This window comes from Rhodnius prolixus, unplaced genomic scaffold (assembly GCF_049639745.1).
Source record: "Rhodnius prolixus isolate KJV_2025 unplaced genomic scaffold, Rpr scaffold_2, whole genome shotgun sequence".
NCBI lineage: Eukaryota > Metazoa > Arthropoda > Insecta > Hemiptera > Reduviidae > Rhodnius > Rhodnius prolixus.
Window position 1 is genome coordinate 40,487,211 of NW_027411592.1, and position 17,956 is coordinate 40,505,166.

The following is a 17,956-nucleotide window of genomic DNA, read 5'->3' on the forward strand; positions in this document are numbered from 1 at the left end:
AGGTTTCACAAAGTACAGATCATCCCCACTACTTCTACGCCAACGCTTGCGCATTGCACTCTTTATTTAGAAAAAATCCTATTTTAAACGTATTTAAGTTTAGTAATCAATTTATCAATTGGTTTCGTGCTTAAATTTACCTGAAAGTGCTGTTGTTTTAATTTCTAAACTTATATTTATATTTGGTTTACAAATTATAGTATAGTTCCATATAGTTCTCTTAATGCTAAAAGATAGTTCTCTGTTTTCACGAAGGTGAATGTTTTATCTAACCATTTTATTTTTCTTTTTATGTATTAACTTCGCACTGATACCTACTAATAAAACATAACTTCTTACGTATTTCCTTAAAAAGAGAATTAGTCTCGGAAGTCACTCACCGTCTGGGACTTTTTTTTTTAATTAACTGTGCGCTACAGAGGTAAAGGCTGTACATAACATAAGAGTACCTATTTTTTTAGGCTGAATTTCCAATTTCCAGCCAAATGTCGTGTTCTGAAGACAACTAACATTAAATAAAACTCAAGCCTAGACCGGAAATCGAACCCAGGACCCACAATATATCCTTGGCAAATCTCTAACTTCGGATACCAAGGCCCCTTGTATTGGCTGCGTAGAATATGTACAGCATTATCCATGAAGCAAGGCGTTAGCGGCTTAAAAGTGATGAGTAGAAAGAATATATTTCACTAACTAGAAAGTAAGGTAATTATGATGTAACACTTATTAAATTGTCTACATTAACGTATAGTGAGAATATGTTCAATTAAACTTGAATGTACATACATAAAACTAATTGATATGAATTTAACTAGGATATTATAGTTTATTTATAGTTTAAAACTGAAGAGGTACAGTATGAAAGAACTACGAGGGTCACTCAATAAGTAACGAGACAAATTACTACTGCTCAAAAAAAGCTAAATTGATCCGTATGAAACTTTCAGGACATAAAGTTGGCAACCTTGCGATGACATCTGATCAGCTGTTCAATTATATTTTGTAAACATAACCTCAAATTTACTCAGTTAACGATGGCGAGTCCGCTCTAGAATTGCACCGTGAAAGAACAACGTGCCGTGATAAGATTTTTAGTCGCGGAAGGTGAGAAAGGTAGTAAAATCCACAAAAGAATGTTAAAAGTGAACGGAGACAATTGTTTGAATCGTTCGAACGTTTACAAATGGGTAGAACAGTTTCAAAGTGGCCGTACAAAAGTTTCTGACGAGCAACGCAGTGGACGACGATCGAAGTTGGGACTTCCTCTCTCGAATCTCGGATTGACGCGTTAATTCGGGACAATAGGCGTATCACCGTTGAACTGATAAGTGAAAAAGTAAACGCGAGTGTTGGAACTGTCCATAACATTATTCACAACAAGCTGCATTACAAGAAAACCTGTGCGAGATGGGTGCCCAGACAACTCACGGACGCTCACAAAGAAACCCAGCTTCAAATCGGTCAACAGTTGAAAAATCGATATTCGACTGAAGGAGAAGGTTTTTTCAAAAGAATTGTAACGTGTGATGAAACATGGATCCACCACTATAAGCCAGAGTCAAAACGACAGAGCCTTGAGTGGAAGCATACGACTTCTCCCATTCGGAAAAAATTCAGGAACCAGCCATCTGCCGGTAAAGTCGTGCTTACAGTATTCTGGGATTTTCAGAGGCCAATTTATTGTGATTTTCTTGAAGGCCAAAGAACAATCAACAGCCACTACTACAGTGACATGCTGGAAAACAAGATAAGACCTGCAATTCGAACGAAACGCCGTGGGCTCTTGACTGAAGGCGTGATTTTGCTTCATGACAACGCCCGCCCACATACGTCACAGCTGACGAAAGAAAAACTTTAGAAACTGGGGTGGGAGATCCTTCCACATCCCCCCTACAGCCCCGACCTCGCCCCATCAGACTTCCATCTGTTTGGACCCCTTAAAGATGGTCTACGAGGGATACATTTTCGATCCAGTGAAGAGGTAAAAAATCAGGTGCAAAAGTGACTTCGAGATCAACCCAAAGAATTTTATGCCAAGGGCATTTACAAATTAGCAGAAAGATGGGACAAGTGTATAAGTGTTGCTGGGGACTATGTTGAAAAGTAACCAAAGTTTTGTACTGATTCAATAAACCGTTTTTGAGCAATAATAATTTGTCTCGTTACTTATTGAATGACCCTCGTATTTATACCAAATAATGATTTGTGTAGATTCTAAAAAGCTTGATTACATCATAATCTCCTTAACAAAAACTTACAGTTTAAAAAGTTAAGTATAAGGGTTGATTAAACGCCAAAAGGTACACAAATCAGCAAGTACCCAACATTTCATTCAAGCTTAGTTGATATAATTTAAGTAATTTTGCTGCATTAACTTTTCCTTCACATTTTTTAGAATTTATTAGATGTCACAGACCCATATGCTGGCCAGTTCGTTCATAATATTATTTGGTTATAATTATGATAAAATGTATATTATATCTTCGTTTTTAAATAGGTACTTTATTTTAACTCTATTCCAAAATATTCTTCTGATTTATCTTTAATATGCCCTTTATTCTGAAGTTGTCACATCTTATACATGCATGTTAAAGTAGAAAAAGACAAAGTTAGAGTCGGCTACTGTTTAATTTTGAATCACGGAGGATTTAAAACAATATTTCAGACTTGAATTCGTCTTACCGAAATATTCGTGAGCACAAATAACACACAGTTAATACCAAGTAGATTATTCAACAACAATTATTCATTTCTCAATTGTAATTTAATTTTACTTACAGTAAAATACTGGAATAATTAGCTGTCCTAAAAGTATGCAATACTTATTTATTTTATATTACATAACATATATATAACATTGTGAGAAGAACAGCTACATTGAGAGTGTGATTGAAGAAAACTATATTATTTGCGATAAAGCCAGATAATTATTACCTATTATTATAAACGTTTGACTACTACATAAAATAACAATTACTTTAATCGAAGAATAAACTTAAACAGACGATTTTTATTAAAAATAAAATAATCGAAATCATTGATGTATGTTGGTGTAAGCATTTTTTTTAAAAAGTTTTTAAATTTTGTAGCCTCGTATTTTTTTTTATTTTTTATAACGTTTTCTTTTTAACCTGTAATTAATAGTTTGATTATTATAGATTAATAGATATTACAGTCAATCTACAGTGCTACTTGAACAAATTTTTTGTAGATGAAAATGGCCAGCATAAGGGTCTGTGACATCTAATAAATTCTAAAAAATGTGAAGGAAAAGTTAATGCAGCAAAATTACTTAAATTATATCAACTAAGCTTGAATGAAATGTTGGGTACTTGCTGATTTGTGTACCTTTTGGCGTTTAATCAACCCTTATACTTAACTTTTTAAACTGTAAGTTTTTGTTAAGGAGATTTTTGTACCTTTTGGATAGATTTTCATTTTTGTCTATTTTGCTAAGTTACATATCTGCTTTACTGTTTTTTTTAAATTTGGAATAAGAAATTCTATCATTATAACCTGATAAGGTGTTAAGTAGGAACCGTAACTACCACTGGAGAGATCTTTTTAAAGAATGATTATAGTTGCGGTCCCCAAACCATCCTCAATAACAATTTTTTTGAGAAAGCCTTTTTATATAAAATAGGAAGGTATTTGTACGTAAAAAGCAAATTTAAACTGCGATTTCAGACCTTCCTTTTAAGAGGAGTAAGAAAAATAAACGGGCGATTACAGTACTTCTCCCTAAAAGGCAAAGAGGCAAAGATTTTGAATCGAACGACAATTCATTAATGTAAATAGTTTCACCCATTGATAATTTTAACGATTTCAGTACTTCCTCTTAGTAGGTGTAAGAGCATGATGGCACTTCACAGCCACGTAGAGGAGCTTTAATCACTTCTTCGTGCTAAATTTTATCAAAATCGGACAAAGCGTTATAGAAATATTGGTAATAATAGTTTTAGAAACGGCCTTACTTGGGTGGGGCAAACTCCCCTCCATATAAGGCGTAGCGACGAGACTTTTAAAGTGCAAATCTGTACAAAATTTCGATTCGAATGACACTTCATTCATGAAAATCAGTTCACTTGTCGATAATTTGAAACGATTGCTATACTTCCCCTTAACTAGTGTAAGAGCAGATCGCCGCTTTAATGTTACGTAGGGGAGCCCTAACTCTATCATCCTACCAAATTTTATCAAAATCGGGCTAAGATTTACAGAGTAATTAGTAATAATAATTTTGAAGGGGGCCTTACATACAGGGGGCTAACTCCTCTCTAATTCGGTGTACAGCGTCGAGACCCCCAAAAGGCACATCTACATAAGATTCCGAATCGAATGTCACCTCATTCATGAAAATCGGTTCTTGCGTTTAGGCGCTACGTAGTTTACAAAAAAGGTAACAACAACAAGAAGAAGAAGAAGAAGAAGAAGAACAAGAACAACAACAACAACAATTTCTGAAAATGCCGTTTTTGCTCATTTTCGGCGACTTTTTTCTCGAAATCTATTAGGTCTGGGGGGTTGCAAAAAAATTACAGTTATAAAGGAGGGTTTGCCCTATATTTTAAAGAAAATTTGGGAATTTTATCTTTTATAGAAAAAGAGAAAAAAATTGTCAAAGTTGGGTGTTTTTTAACGTTACGCTTTTTCGTGCACTTTTTGACGATCAATCCTTATACAACTGTCCTACCGGACAGTTTTAATTACCTTACTTTCTAGTTCTAGAGAAATATATTCCATCAGCATGGGAAATTTTTTAGATAGTTTATTTCTAAAATAATAATAATATTTTTTTAGTTAAAATATCGTGGAGTATACATATAATACAAATTACAAGACTGACCTATGACTTGGTAATGGCGCTTTTAATAAAAGCCAACCTGGCCGTGTAACAGGGGTATAGGTTGTTTAAGTGTGATGCAATTATAAATACATCACCTTCCCTAATTGGCGCATGTGAATGAATCTAGAACAAGTTCATTGACAACTTTAACTAGATGTTATTAAAATAACTTACTTAAGAATGTTTATTAATATTTTATTTAACATTTCAAAGTGTATTTGGTTAGGAATTTACACTTGTTACAAATATTTGTCGGTGCGCATTATACCTCCTTAACAAAAACTTACAGTTTAAAGAGTTAAGGGTACTCAAATCAGCAACAGAGATTAATAGTTTATTATAGATTAATGTATACTGAAGTCAATGCAAGTTCAATGGTGAGCTAATCTTTACTACAAAAATATTTTGCAATTGAAAATGGCCAGCATAATGGTTGAGCTATAATTAAACCAAGTTTAAAGAAGTTTAAACCCAAGAAGTGGTTTTTTAAAAAAATAGTTGAAAAAGTGAAAAATCTATTCAGTAAAGTGCTACTTCAGGTAGACCAATTTTAACCAAAAAACTCATAGTAGCTTCCGCCGGTGGAACGGGAATGGTGGAACCTGGTTTAAAATTTCTGCAATTTCTTGTTCCAGAGATATAGTGGATAAACTCACTACAGAGAAGTAAAGTCAGCACAAACCTATGCCATCAAAGACCGATGGGCTAGAGACTAGCAAATTCCAGGAATTACTTTATCTCTAACCCATTCAGCCTTCTACTAGGTTATTCTATAAGCGCTGATGCATCTCTGCTATCATCTCCGCTATCATCTATGCTCACAGCTCCGTTGTGAACGTACCCTAGCCGTCTATTTAAAATCATATTCTCTTAAATCTCTCTTACAAGACGAATGCAATCGGTTTTTTTCGGCAATTTTCGGCTCCATTGACTATTTTTTTTTTTTTTTTTTTTTTTTTTTTTTTTTTTTTTTTTTTTTGGCGCATCAACAGCTGAGGTCATTAGCGCCCGGAGCTTTTTCCAGTGCACTGCCGGCCTCCGGACAGTGTTCTCTCGTTACAGACAACACTGTCCATCACCGGACAGTGAGCTGTAAGAAGCTCCTAGGAAGAGAAAATCTAAGGGTCAGCTGCTGGATTCGAACCCGGGACCTCCGCGTGGGAGTCCAGTATGCTAACCTCATAGCTAATCCCTTCCCTTCCATTGACTATTATTATTAACTTTATTTCCAATTTTATATTTAACATCTAATGAGCACACTCACATGACATTCTCTTACCGTTACGTATGAAGATTGTTTTTCTTGAAAAATGTATTTTGTACCAATAGTAGTTGGCTTATATTATACAATTTCCCAGAATCATAAATCTAATCAATTATTTTTACTACTTTTAAATGAAAGTATTTCTTGATTCATTATTCTAACTTTAAAAAATAATAGATAATGCCAGGGAAGGGATTAGCTATGCGGTTAGCATACTGGACTCCCACGCGGAGGTCCCGGGTTCGAATCCAGCAGCTGACCCTTAGATTTTCTCTTCCTAGGAGCTTCTTACAGCTCACTGTCCGGTGATGGATAGTGTTGTCTGTAACGAGAGAACACTGTCCGGAGGCCGGCAGTGCACTGAAAAAAAGCTTCGGGCGCCAATAACCTTTAGATGTTGACGCGCCTTAAATCACACACACACAAATAGGTAATGCATTTTTTCTAGAAAATTCATGTATCTTTAAAATGTTATTTTGTTAAGTTTCTGTTAAATCTGTTTACAGTTTTTCCCAAAATTTGAAATAAGCAATACTTTTATTATAACGAGACGTTGAATAGCGACGGAACTGTAACTACTACTGGAGAGATATTTCAAAAAGAATGCTTATGGTTGCTGCCTCTGAAGAACTCCACAAAACAGTTTTCTTGGGAAATATTTGGTCAATAGTGGAAGATATTTGTGCGTAAATTTTCTTCAGAGAAATTGAACTTGATTAAACTTCCGCTCCTACATCTTCTTCCTGCCAAATTTTATAAAAAATCGAACGAAGATTTACCGAGTTATTATTAGTAATAATCAACCCTTATACAACTGTCCTACCGGACAGTTTTAATTTTTTTTAGGCGGCCTTAATTTACATTGGGCAAACTCCCCTTCTTAATCATGGTATAGATTCGAGGCCCCCCCATAAGCCATATCTAAATCTGTTATAGAAGGATTTGAGCGAAGGCAAAGGGAATGTGGAAGTCAGCGGTTATGTAAGGTTGTCCGCCGCATTCAAATTGGTCATCAGTTTTCAAACAAATTTTGGTGCAAGAGAATAAATAATTTTTAATTTTTTTTTACGTAAAAACAGATTACGCTAGTGATAACGATAGTGATGTATTGGTTTTAAGATAAGCAATTCAATTTAGTGGAACATTACAACTACGGAAGGAAATTTGCTGTAAATAAGTGTTTCCCTTTTGTGTAACCTCTTACATGCGAAGGATGTATTGTGAGGAAAAACATCTGCGACACAGAAAGGTAAAGAGAAAAAGTTGTGGTTGTAGAGAATTTAAGAGTGCAATATAGAGAGAGATTCTGGAGAAGATGCATTTTTGCTAATTTTTTAAAAGTAAAAATATCGCTTTCGATTTTTTTGAGAGAATTTAGTTTTTTAGATCGAGTGTTTGTTAGTTAAATGACATCCTTTGGATTCAAGTGAGATTCCAATCTTTAAAACCTAATTTAATTTATATAAAATGAAATTTTTATTAATTTGATTAGGGAAAAGAAGCAATAACCATGTTAATTTGTGTTAAGGCTGTTTAATCAGATTAAATAATAACATTAAAACTTTCATTAAAGTGTAATAGTTTTAATAATCAGGTTGAGTGAAAGCAAATCCAATCTAATTAACTGACATTTCCAGTTCAATCTAATGCTGGCCATATTAAATGCTAGTCACTTGGAAACCCCTCAACAAGCAAACTCTGGAACTAGCCAATTAGGATTAGTAGATTGCAAATCCATCCTGTGGCTGACCGAGTTTCCCATTTTATCATTAACTTATTTTAAGGTTCGCGTTGAAAGTAATGTTGATTTTTTTTTTTTTTTTTTTTTTCAGGAAATAAAGAAAAGTTGACTTGGGTAGAAAAAATTATACTTAAAAGTTGCAACAGTAATTTTTCCTCTAAATAATGAGTTTCAAAATGTTTGATAGTTTAGGGAAAAAACAGAATACAGAACTGGAACCCTTGAGGTAACCCTTCTTGGAAGTTTTCAATTGCAAATTACTACAATCAATCAATTAATCAATTGCAAATTACTACAAATTTTAATTACTACAATCAATCAATTAATCAATTACAAATTACTACAAATTTTAATTACTACAATCAATCAATTAATCAATTACAAATTACTACAAATTTTAATTACTACAATCAATCAATTAATCAATTACAAATTACTACAAATTTTAATTACTACAATCAATCAATTAATCAATTGCAAATTACTACAAATTTTAATTACTACAATCAATCGATTAATCAATTGCAAATTACTGCAATCAATTAATCAATCTCTACAAATGTTTATTTTCTCTTACTGTACTATTGTAGGAGAAGGTATTGTAATTGTGCAGGTTTTGAACTTTGAACTTCATCGCAAGTATCGGTTTTGTGGTCTAAGTTCAAAAAAAGTTTGTTTTTTTCACAAAATGGTTCACAATTTTCTGTCTGTGTATAAAGTATATACAATAATTAAACTCTCAATCTAAAGATCTCAAGTAAGATTAAATCTGATATTTCGCTTAGGGTTTCTATTAGTAATAATAATGTTTTGGTCAAAATAAGTCGACCGGATCACTTTACTGAGTAGATTTTTCTGTTTTTTAACTATTTCCTCAAAAGGCACTTATTATTTGAAAATCTAGATGGATTAGCAGTGCTCGATATCTTTTATTCACCATTTTATAGAAAGGTTGTAATATAAATTTAGCAATGTAACGATGAAAAACCCTCAATTTTTGAAAATAGCTTTTTTAAAACAAAAATCTTTTCTCGAGAAAATTTTAAATAATCTGCTTCAGGAAAAATGAGGGAGAAGTAAACATTACTTGGTTCCTATTAGGTGAATACTATCCGTTTAAAACACATTTTTAATTAAATCGTGAACTTGTAAAGCATATAAACAATCCGTTATTACCTGCTGTGTGGTAAATTATTTACACCTTTGATTGTTCCCAGAGTAACGGAAATGAACTTTTGTCCAACCCACCAGAAACTAGCGCAAGCTGTGTAATTTTGTTCGCCATCATCTAAAATTTCTCTCAAATTGGTTTAATACAGATATTCATTATGAATATCTGTATTAAAACGCTTTTAGAATAGAAATTTCGTGGAATTGAGTGTTACTAAGAAATTAATTAATTATTTATGAATTCAAATAAACCAATTGTTTCCAATAATTCCGTTTGGCATTATCATCTAAAACTAGTTACAAAGATATTTTTGTTACATTTAAGAAATGACCAAAAAACTTTAATAAAAAAGGGTAGGTTTATTTAATTTATTAGTTTCTGAGAAGTTGCTTTAGAAGAAAACTTTTCATAAACCCGTGAGATCATATAAATCACTACTAATATGAAATCAATAAATACCCGAGCCACCTAATATATTTTTCTTTGGTATTAAGAATGGTCCAAATAGAATTTAGTAATCCATTATTCTACTCAAACGACTTTTAATAAGAAAATAGTTATTTATTGTAGATGAGAAGGTGGTAATATGGGACGTCTTTTTTTACCTTGCATATTTTGAACACTATTGAATTTAAAATCTACTGTGAAGTAAAATCATAGACATACATTATTTGTCTTTGTAAATTTGGAGTGCTGAGTGGATTACAACAAGGAGTCTGAAGTTACACTTAATAAGTCTGACGAGGTGCCGTATTGGGTTTTCAGAATGTGTGGTCGTAATTTGGGACACACATAATAATTATAGTTTATGTTTCCGTTTCTCCATGAATTGTAAAAATAAGCCTTAAATATGCCACAAAACTATATTTTATACACAATTATCGTACATTAAGGATAAAAATTAGGGTGTAATCAGTTTTCTTAGAGAAATGTCAAGACATGATAGGTGTGGACTGGACACAAAAATCACAAACAAATGACTCGTTTTCACACGCAGTGCATTCCATATGAGCCAAACGACAATAAACAATGCACTCAATTCACATTTCTCCAGGCTTTGAGTTCTTGAACTCTTCTCCGCAAAAAAAAAAAAAGGCAATCCACATCTTCATTATCTGGTGTCGAATTTTCGGGTGGAGTGGACAAATCCGATTCACCTGATGAAAATGAAACGGCAGAGTCGTTTTCAGAATCTGTCTCTTCGAAATGTAATTTCCTCTTGCCTTTCATCCCTTTTTCACCCAATTTTTACGTTTGCCTTTCAGCGGCGGTCCTAATTTTGTTTTAGGCATTTCTTTTTAGGCCCTTTGTAGTACCCTGTAGAAAAAAAAAAATGTATAAGACACTAGTTTCGTCCTCAGTGCCGCTTCTCACAATTGTTCAGCAGACGATTAACGAGGTTGTTATATGGGATAACGCTGTCCCACAATACCACCATACACCGCGTACAATATAACCTCATTTTTTTTCCAAAACACATTCATATTTGAAATCCATATTGCTGGCATTTAAAACTCTCTACTTTCTACATTTTTAATGTCTAAGGGAAATTATTCTAACTTTCCTCGGTATTAACCAAAAGCAGAGCAAAATCAACCTTAAGAAAACTTTTTTAGCATTGACAAAATCAACACGTTCCTCTCTTGGACAAAGCTGCGTCTCGATTGGACGCGCTGCCTTCTGCAGCAGACAAAGCCTACCCCAAAGAATAGTAAGGCACCAAAAACTAACAGATAGCTCTACTGGTTTCACAAAAACAGGGGTGTCCCAAATTCCAACCCCGTCCCAAATTACCACCTTCTCCTCTACAAGTGTGGGAAACATAGTTTTCACTCACGAGTCCAAGATTTTCCACAAAAGCATTACGAGTGGATAACGGGACGTGAAAGTAAAAACACCATCCTCAAACGTTCTCAATATTATTATTTTTTCTCTAATAGTTTCAATTTGACAATAGATAAGTTGAGACTTACACGGTTATTGAATTTATAATATGTATTGGAATTATTTGGGCTTAAGTGTAAACATTAAGAAAAAATTACTGTTAAAATATAATTCAATTTAACATACAAAGATATACAATGAAAGATTTATTGTTTATTTAGATGTAAAGATCAGATCTATCATGTGTACAATAATATCATTAAGTGTTATAGATTAAGAAGTTTATTACTGGGAGAATTTTACCAATTTCTACTATACTTGTAAGCACAAACATGTATGTCCGTCTGTCTATATTTTTAGTATATTATTTTTGCGAACTGTAATGACTAGTTATAATTTATTTCTTTTTTTATTTTTCCATCTTTATCTGTTACTTGTTTATTTTATTTTGTAATCACAGTTACGTACTTCTTTCTCAGAGTATAATTTGTATCATTTTTTATTTTATATTTGATAATAAGCCAACTCCTCTTTAACGTACGTATGTCTAAAAACTTATAAATAAACTAAACGTTACAACAGTTGATTGGATGTTACTTCTACGTATCACATTGCTGATGTCAGCTTTATTTACTTGGTGCAGGTGAATTTCTAATAAATGAATAAAAATTTAATTTTAGGAGAAGTATTTGCTAGAAAAATGTTAATCACAATTGCGAGAAATGAGTAACAGAATCGTGATGTTAGCCTAGGACACACGCAACAAGTTTTCTCACAGGTTACCCAACTTAGGATTTGTTAAATTTATCTAATAATTTTAATATACTGTTAATTTTTAATTTTTAATGTTACATTAATTTGTAATGTAATTAATTTGTTTGCATGAATATTATGAAAACAAAAACTAATTAAGCACATTTAGCTATAGGGCATAAAACAGTAATTGAAATTTGTTCTTTCTTCACTAATTTAATACAATTACTAACGCATTATTTAAGGATTATTGAAAAAAAATCATTTTTACTGATTTAATGTTCTTTCAGAAGATTAGCTTCTTACCAGGCCCATCTTATTAGCCAACTGTATTTCTTTGTACACCTGCGAGATTAACTACTCAAAGAGAGGTTGCGATTAGTAAGGGTAGCCTTCGGCTTGTTCCCTACTGTGGATAATTTGAATGGAAAAACCTTACCAATTTTTTTTTATTAATTTTCCTGTTCAGGAAGTACTTTCGTCAATATTAGTCGAGTATGTCGTTGTTTTCCTGCAGAATTAAGTGGGTAATTCTTGTAATTGTGTGGCTCAAGTATATTATATCAATCTCAAGAAATATTGTCAGACAGAAAATGTGAATTGTTCTTTTTAAAATTATTATATTATCAGTGTAATATGTGAGAGACTTGTCAATTTTCTTCTTCTTTTTTTGAAAAACGAAAATTTTAAAAGAATTTTTGTTTTTCGCTACTCAAATAATTTTTGGAATACATTAAATTAAAATGAAGACAAAAAAGAGTAATATATTTCTACCAGAAAATTTGGAAAATGTTATTTTGCTGTGTTCGCTATTGAGTTTCCCTTTAGTTACAAGATTCACTTCTTATTAATCAGAGAGACACCAAAAAACAAAAGATAAATATCGCTTTTCGTAAAAAATTGTATTTATAGGAGTACCGAGATGACAGTTACCGTCAAAAAGACCTCTTTTTTTTTGTGGTGAAGTGCCAATTGACATTAAAAAATAATCGATCCTTAAAAAAAAAAGAATTTGAGGAAGAAATCCGGAGTGAACATTCCACACATCTTCTTTGAACTCCGGAAGTCTTGAGTTATATTTAATTCATATCACTTTAAGGGGAATCCATTCACCCTCCTCAAAGAATCAAAGAAGTTCCCTTAATAGATTTTGGATTTCCAGTAAAAGTTGTAGATTTATGCCAGAAAAAACACACATCAACCACTTACAGGACTGGCTTTTCAAATGGAGAATCAAAGTTTATAGTATTTACTCTCAGACGGAAAATCCTACCTCCAGTCATCTTGAACCAAACTCCTATACCAACTGTGGACAAAGTACGCCACCTTGGACTGCACCTAGACAAACGGTTGACATGGAATCCTCCATACTAGACTGAAAAGACAAGAAACTAACCAACGCTACAAACTTCTCGCCAGACTACTTGACAAACGTTCGAAAGTTAACCTACATAACAAAAGACTCTTATATCTACTGTTAACTGCGACCTATTTGGTCATGCGGCATCGAAGTATGGGGATCGGCTAAGCGTTCCAACTCACTACGCCTCCAGATATTACAGTCAAAAATACTTTGAAAACTTCTTAACGCTCCGTTCTATGTTATGTATCTAGTGCTGCACGAGACCGAGACGAGGCGAGACTTTATGCAGTCTCGATCTCGGTCTCGGTCGCTCAAGTCTCGGTCTCGGTCTCGGTTTTTTGAATTTTTGTTTAAGTATTAAAAGCGGTTTGCTATTAATAACTTTTCAAAAAATGTTATTATTTTCTAATAATTATTTTAATTTATATGTTGGTAATGAAAATGTGTGTAAAAGAAGACAACTACTTACACTTCAATGCATCATATATTACTATTACTATTATATATCTTTATATAATTTCAAAAAGATGTTGAAAACGCGCCAAATGAATGACCCAAATAATATATCTGCCTGCTATATCAAGTCGATTCGTGAAATAAAAAATACACCTCCCAACAAACTTCCCGCTTCATTAGTTATGGCTGTTGGTGAAGATAAAGAATCTGATGATTCACCTTTTGACGACGACGACGACTGCATCAATATTTTTGCACCATTTGCTCAAAAATCAGCAAATATCACCAAACCATGGAAGACAGAAATAATTAATTACACCAAATTAGACCAAGCACCAGTAGACGTTGACATTTTAGAATGGTGGAAAACACTTGAGAATTCCTTCAAAAATTTGTCTAGAATGGCGAAAGATATTTTTAGTATCTGTGCAACTTCAGTGCCATCGGAAAGATTATTTTCACAAGCTGCGATGATAACGACCAATAGAAGATCTTCTCTAACTTCTGACTCAGTAAAAGCTCTTTTATGTATCAATGCTTGGGCAAAGTGTATCTTAAAAACGAAAATTTGTGGCAATATTTTTTAGGTGCATAGATAGTCTTTTTTTTCAAATTCACTAATTCCAAAATTCTAAAATATAATTCAAATGATATCAAAGTTCAAAGTATTAGATTATTAATAGTGAAATTTATGAAATTGAATGAATGAATAGTGAAATTCATATTTAGTGAATTTATGTAAAAATTATGTAATTCGAAGGGGGCCGCCACGGTAGCCGAGCGGTGCGAGACCTGCGAAGCTAATGTGTATTGTGGTACTGGGTTCGATTCCCGGTCTTAGGCCTTGGATTTTATTTAATGGTTAATATGAGAAATTTACAGTAAAGTATGTTTGCTAGTCGCCTCCGTCCGCGACACCTAATTGGTAGTTGGACGTAAAGCCCCGCCTGAAAAAATAGGCGATTACTTTACTTTGCTTACTTTACTTATGTAATTCGAAGTCAAATAGATGTAGTAATATTGAACATATATAATAAAATCGTATCTTTTAATAATTAATTCAATACCCGTAATGATTATTTATTAATAAAGAACACAATTTTATAATTTTGTAGCTAAAAATTAATATTTGAAAAACCGAGACGAGACCGAGATTTCTCGACGAGATATATATCATGTCTCGATCTCGGTCTCGGTCTCGGCTGCTCAAGTCTCGGCTCGGTCTCGGTCTTGGTACCGAGACCGAGACCGAGACCGAGATTTGTCTCGTTTCTCGTGCAGCACTATATGTATCTAACCTTACTATCCATAATGACCTTAAAATCCCTTTCATTACAGATCTTGCTAACACTCGTTTTCTCAAATTTCATTCCTCTACAGCAGCTCATCCTAACTCTCTCATAGAACCACATATCTTCCTCCACATTACCAGGTAATCCTCTAAGGAGATTGAAGAGAAGATGGCCTCGTGATCTCTTATCGTGTTAAAGCATGTTACTGGAGTGGCACCACTGGGTGCCTTCTCCACTCAAGATTTTCTTTGATATCTTTTCTCTTTCACCATATTTGCTTGTTGCAACAACTGTTGCGGTTGTAAATTGCAATAAAAGATTAAAAAAATAAAATAAAATCCAGAAATCACTATTCAAAATTTGAATAAAATCATAGAAGCCGGTTTTGAGAAAATTCTAAAAAAAACTGGAATATCTTTTCACTATCAGTAGACCGATATTCACTAAAAAAGTATTGTGTTATCACAACAGGTTTATTTGATTAATAAAGATATTTTCGTTCATGAATCTAAAAAAAAAAAAAAACGTTTACCTGCACAGAATCCGTTATTTTTTAATTGAAAAAAATTAATTTTCTTCTGTAATGAAATGTGAAAACATGTTCCCTAGCGTTATTATTGAAATTTTAGTTTTTGTATCTTTACAAAATAACAGTTCGTATACAAGGTCACTAACATCCATACAAAGCAATTAAATATCCATTTTCCATTCGTTTCTAAGAACTTCAGATTATGTTCAATTATTTGTTTTTCTCTGAAATATTATGTTCCTAGAATTCTTTACATCCAAACTAATTGAATGGGAAGTGACAACGTAAAAAAAAATAAGTTATAATAAAAAAACATTGTTGTTTTCTTCCAAAGAGTTTAATTTTATCTGTAAATATTTACATTGGTTATTTGAACAGATAGAATACACGGGTTGCCTTCAATTTGAAAATAATATGACTCTTATTAGGGAAGGGATTAGCTATGCGGTTAGCATACTGGACTCCCACGCAGAGGTCCCGGGTTCGAATCCAGCAGCTGACCCTTAGTTTTTCTCTTCCTAGTAGCTTCTTACAGCTCACTGTCCGGTGATGGACAGTGTTGTCTGTAACTAGAGAACACTGTCTGGAGGCCGGCAGTGCACTAAAAAAAGCTCCGGGCGCCAATAACCTTAGATGTTGACGTGCCTTAAATCATAAAAAAAAAAAAATGACTCTTATTGTGGTAACATTTTTGTAATAAGTAATCGCACCTGCAGACAACACGATTGAACTCAAAATTAAACTAGACATAATTAGTAACTGCAATTTGGAAGTCAGGTAGCCAAAATAATTACGTAGTACCAAAGGCCCTGATCTCGGTTTGCGGTACCTAGATTACTACATTATTGTAATGAGGCACATCAGCATCTATACAATCATTAGGGCCTCAACAATTTTTCAGTGCTCACTGCAAGTCTCTGAAAAAGTGTTGTTATTTACTAACAGCTTTCTAATTCCCAGGTCTCGCAAACTCCTTGCTGCGATGTCCTTTATAATTTTTGATTTGCTTGTTTCTTTTTTGTAGGTTTGCAAAGCATCCCAACGCGCGTACAAGGGGAGTTAGTGTATGCCCGTTAATTCAGCGATCCAGCTCACTGGAGTTGGTGAAACAAGCACAAGTGGAAGAAAAGTTTGGCGATAGGGTGTGCATATTAATTGGAATTCAGGCGGAGGCAAGGGCCAGTACGTACAGAATGGCGAGCAATGGGCAATGGAGGCGTATCAGCTCCTGCATTGGCCATTTGAGTATTTCAGATAAGCTCGACCCTGGGCCGGTTATTGACATGGCAGGGGACAGTATCTGTCCTAAATACAGGTTCGAGACTCATTTTCAGGTATGTATTAAACATAGGACTGAATGGAGAGCGAACTGGATGGACCAGTACCGGAAAGGAGGCATTTGGTTTACCGATAGCTCCAAGATGGACTGTGGGACTGGGTCTGGAGTGTATGGGGTTAAACCCGAGGTACTCATTGAGAGATCTCTTGGGAGATACGCCACAGTCTTCCAGGCCGAGGTATTTGCTATTAAAATATGTGCTGAGGAAAACTTGCGGATGGAACCTAGGAATCTTTTCGGACAGCCAGGCTGCACTGAAGGCTCTTGTATCCTTCAGAATGACCTCTTCCCTGGTTTGGGAATGCAGGAAGGCCCTAGAACTACTGGCGCGGCACAACAAAGTTCGATTGGAATGGGTGCCGGGTCACGTTGGATTGAAGGGAATGAAAAAGCTGATCATCTGGCCAGGAATGGATGTAACACTCCTTTTATCGGTCTGGAGCCTGTCCTGGGGATCACCAGGGGTTCGGTTCGTGCGGCCCTCAGAGACTGGATCCGGAGAGAGCACGAAAAGAACTGGGTGATGTGTCCTGGGGTTAAACACAGCAAGACCATGATGCCTTGGCTGTGTAAGCAAAGAACCAAAGAGACCCTGTGTTTGGGTAGAAATCAGATTACTCTGATTACAGGCCTATTTACGGGGCACGGTAGGTTCAGGAAGCATCTGCGCAAAGTGGGGCTTATTAGCTCGGAACCATTGTGCAGATTATGTCATGAAGAGGAGGAAACGGCCTCTCACCTGCTGTTCGATTGCGTTGCAATCGAGCGTTTGCGCTATGAAACCTTTGGAACGCTGAGGCCGAAGGAGATAGTAGCGCAAAAAGAACTAGTAGGGTAGGTCCTCAACCTCTTTCGGAGGGGAGGGTTCGCTTACTAGAACTAAGAAGGGGCTGGCACAATAAGTCTTTTGTGGCTGCGGTGCCGTGGGGCGTAAGGTCCCGTCCCATCTATTATCTTATCTTATTAATTGGAAATTGGAAGGTGATCGGCTTTGGAGGAGGCACGTCGATCAGTTATTAAAGGCGGGTTCAGATGGTTATGGAGCCTCATAGACAAAGAGACCGATAGAGCGGAGGAGAAGAAGATGTGGAAGTGGCACAACAGGGAGATTTGCCACAGACAGTAAGTGTCACTTGTTCGGGACGTCGATTTAGACAAGACTGAGGGGTGAGAGATAGCAAGCGAAATTCAGAGGGGAGATATGTAATAGTGTTGTTTAGATACTGGTATTAATTGCCATGTGACATAAAAAAACGTATGTCAAGTTGGGTTGTAAATCTAAACTGTATAAAACCCTAATAAAGAATATCTGGAACAA

The 17,956-nt window shown here is 34.6% G+C and overlaps 1 protein-coding gene across 2 annotated transcripts; it reads left to right on the forward strand.

Annotated features, from left to right (window-relative positions):
* The first annotated feature begins 115 nt into the window (after nucleotides 1–115).
* LOC141449645 (uncharacterized) lies at nucleotides 116–17,620 on the forward strand. 2 transcript variants are annotated; one of them, XM_074119247.1, is made up of 2 exons: nucleotides 116–255; nucleotides 16,324–17,620. In XM_074119247.1, exons 1-2 carry the CDS (start codon nucleotides 224–226, stop codon nucleotides 17,474–17,476), a joined length of 1,185 nt encoding a protein of 394 aa, XP_073975348.1. In that variant the 5' UTR covers nucleotides 116–223; the 3' UTR covers nucleotides 17,477–17,620. The 2 variants fall into 2 exon arrangements, with proteins under 2 accessions (XP_073975348.1, XP_073975347.1); XM_074119246.1 differs by lacking the exon at nucleotides 116–255 and adding an exon at nucleotides 7,947–8,077.
* The last annotated feature ends 336 nt before the right edge of the window (nucleotides 17,621–17,956 follow it).

Bases quoted from the DNA above. Each gene is read 5' to 3' on its own strand.
- LOC141449645 (XM_074119246.1), top strand. From the start codon at position 8,016: ATGAGTTTCAAAATGTTTGATAGTTTAGGGAAAAAACAGAATACAGAA. The intron at 8,078-16,323 runs GTAACCCTTCTT...TCTTTTTTGTAG, and splicing joins ACAGAACTGGAACCCTTGAG to GTTTGCAAAGCATCCCAACG.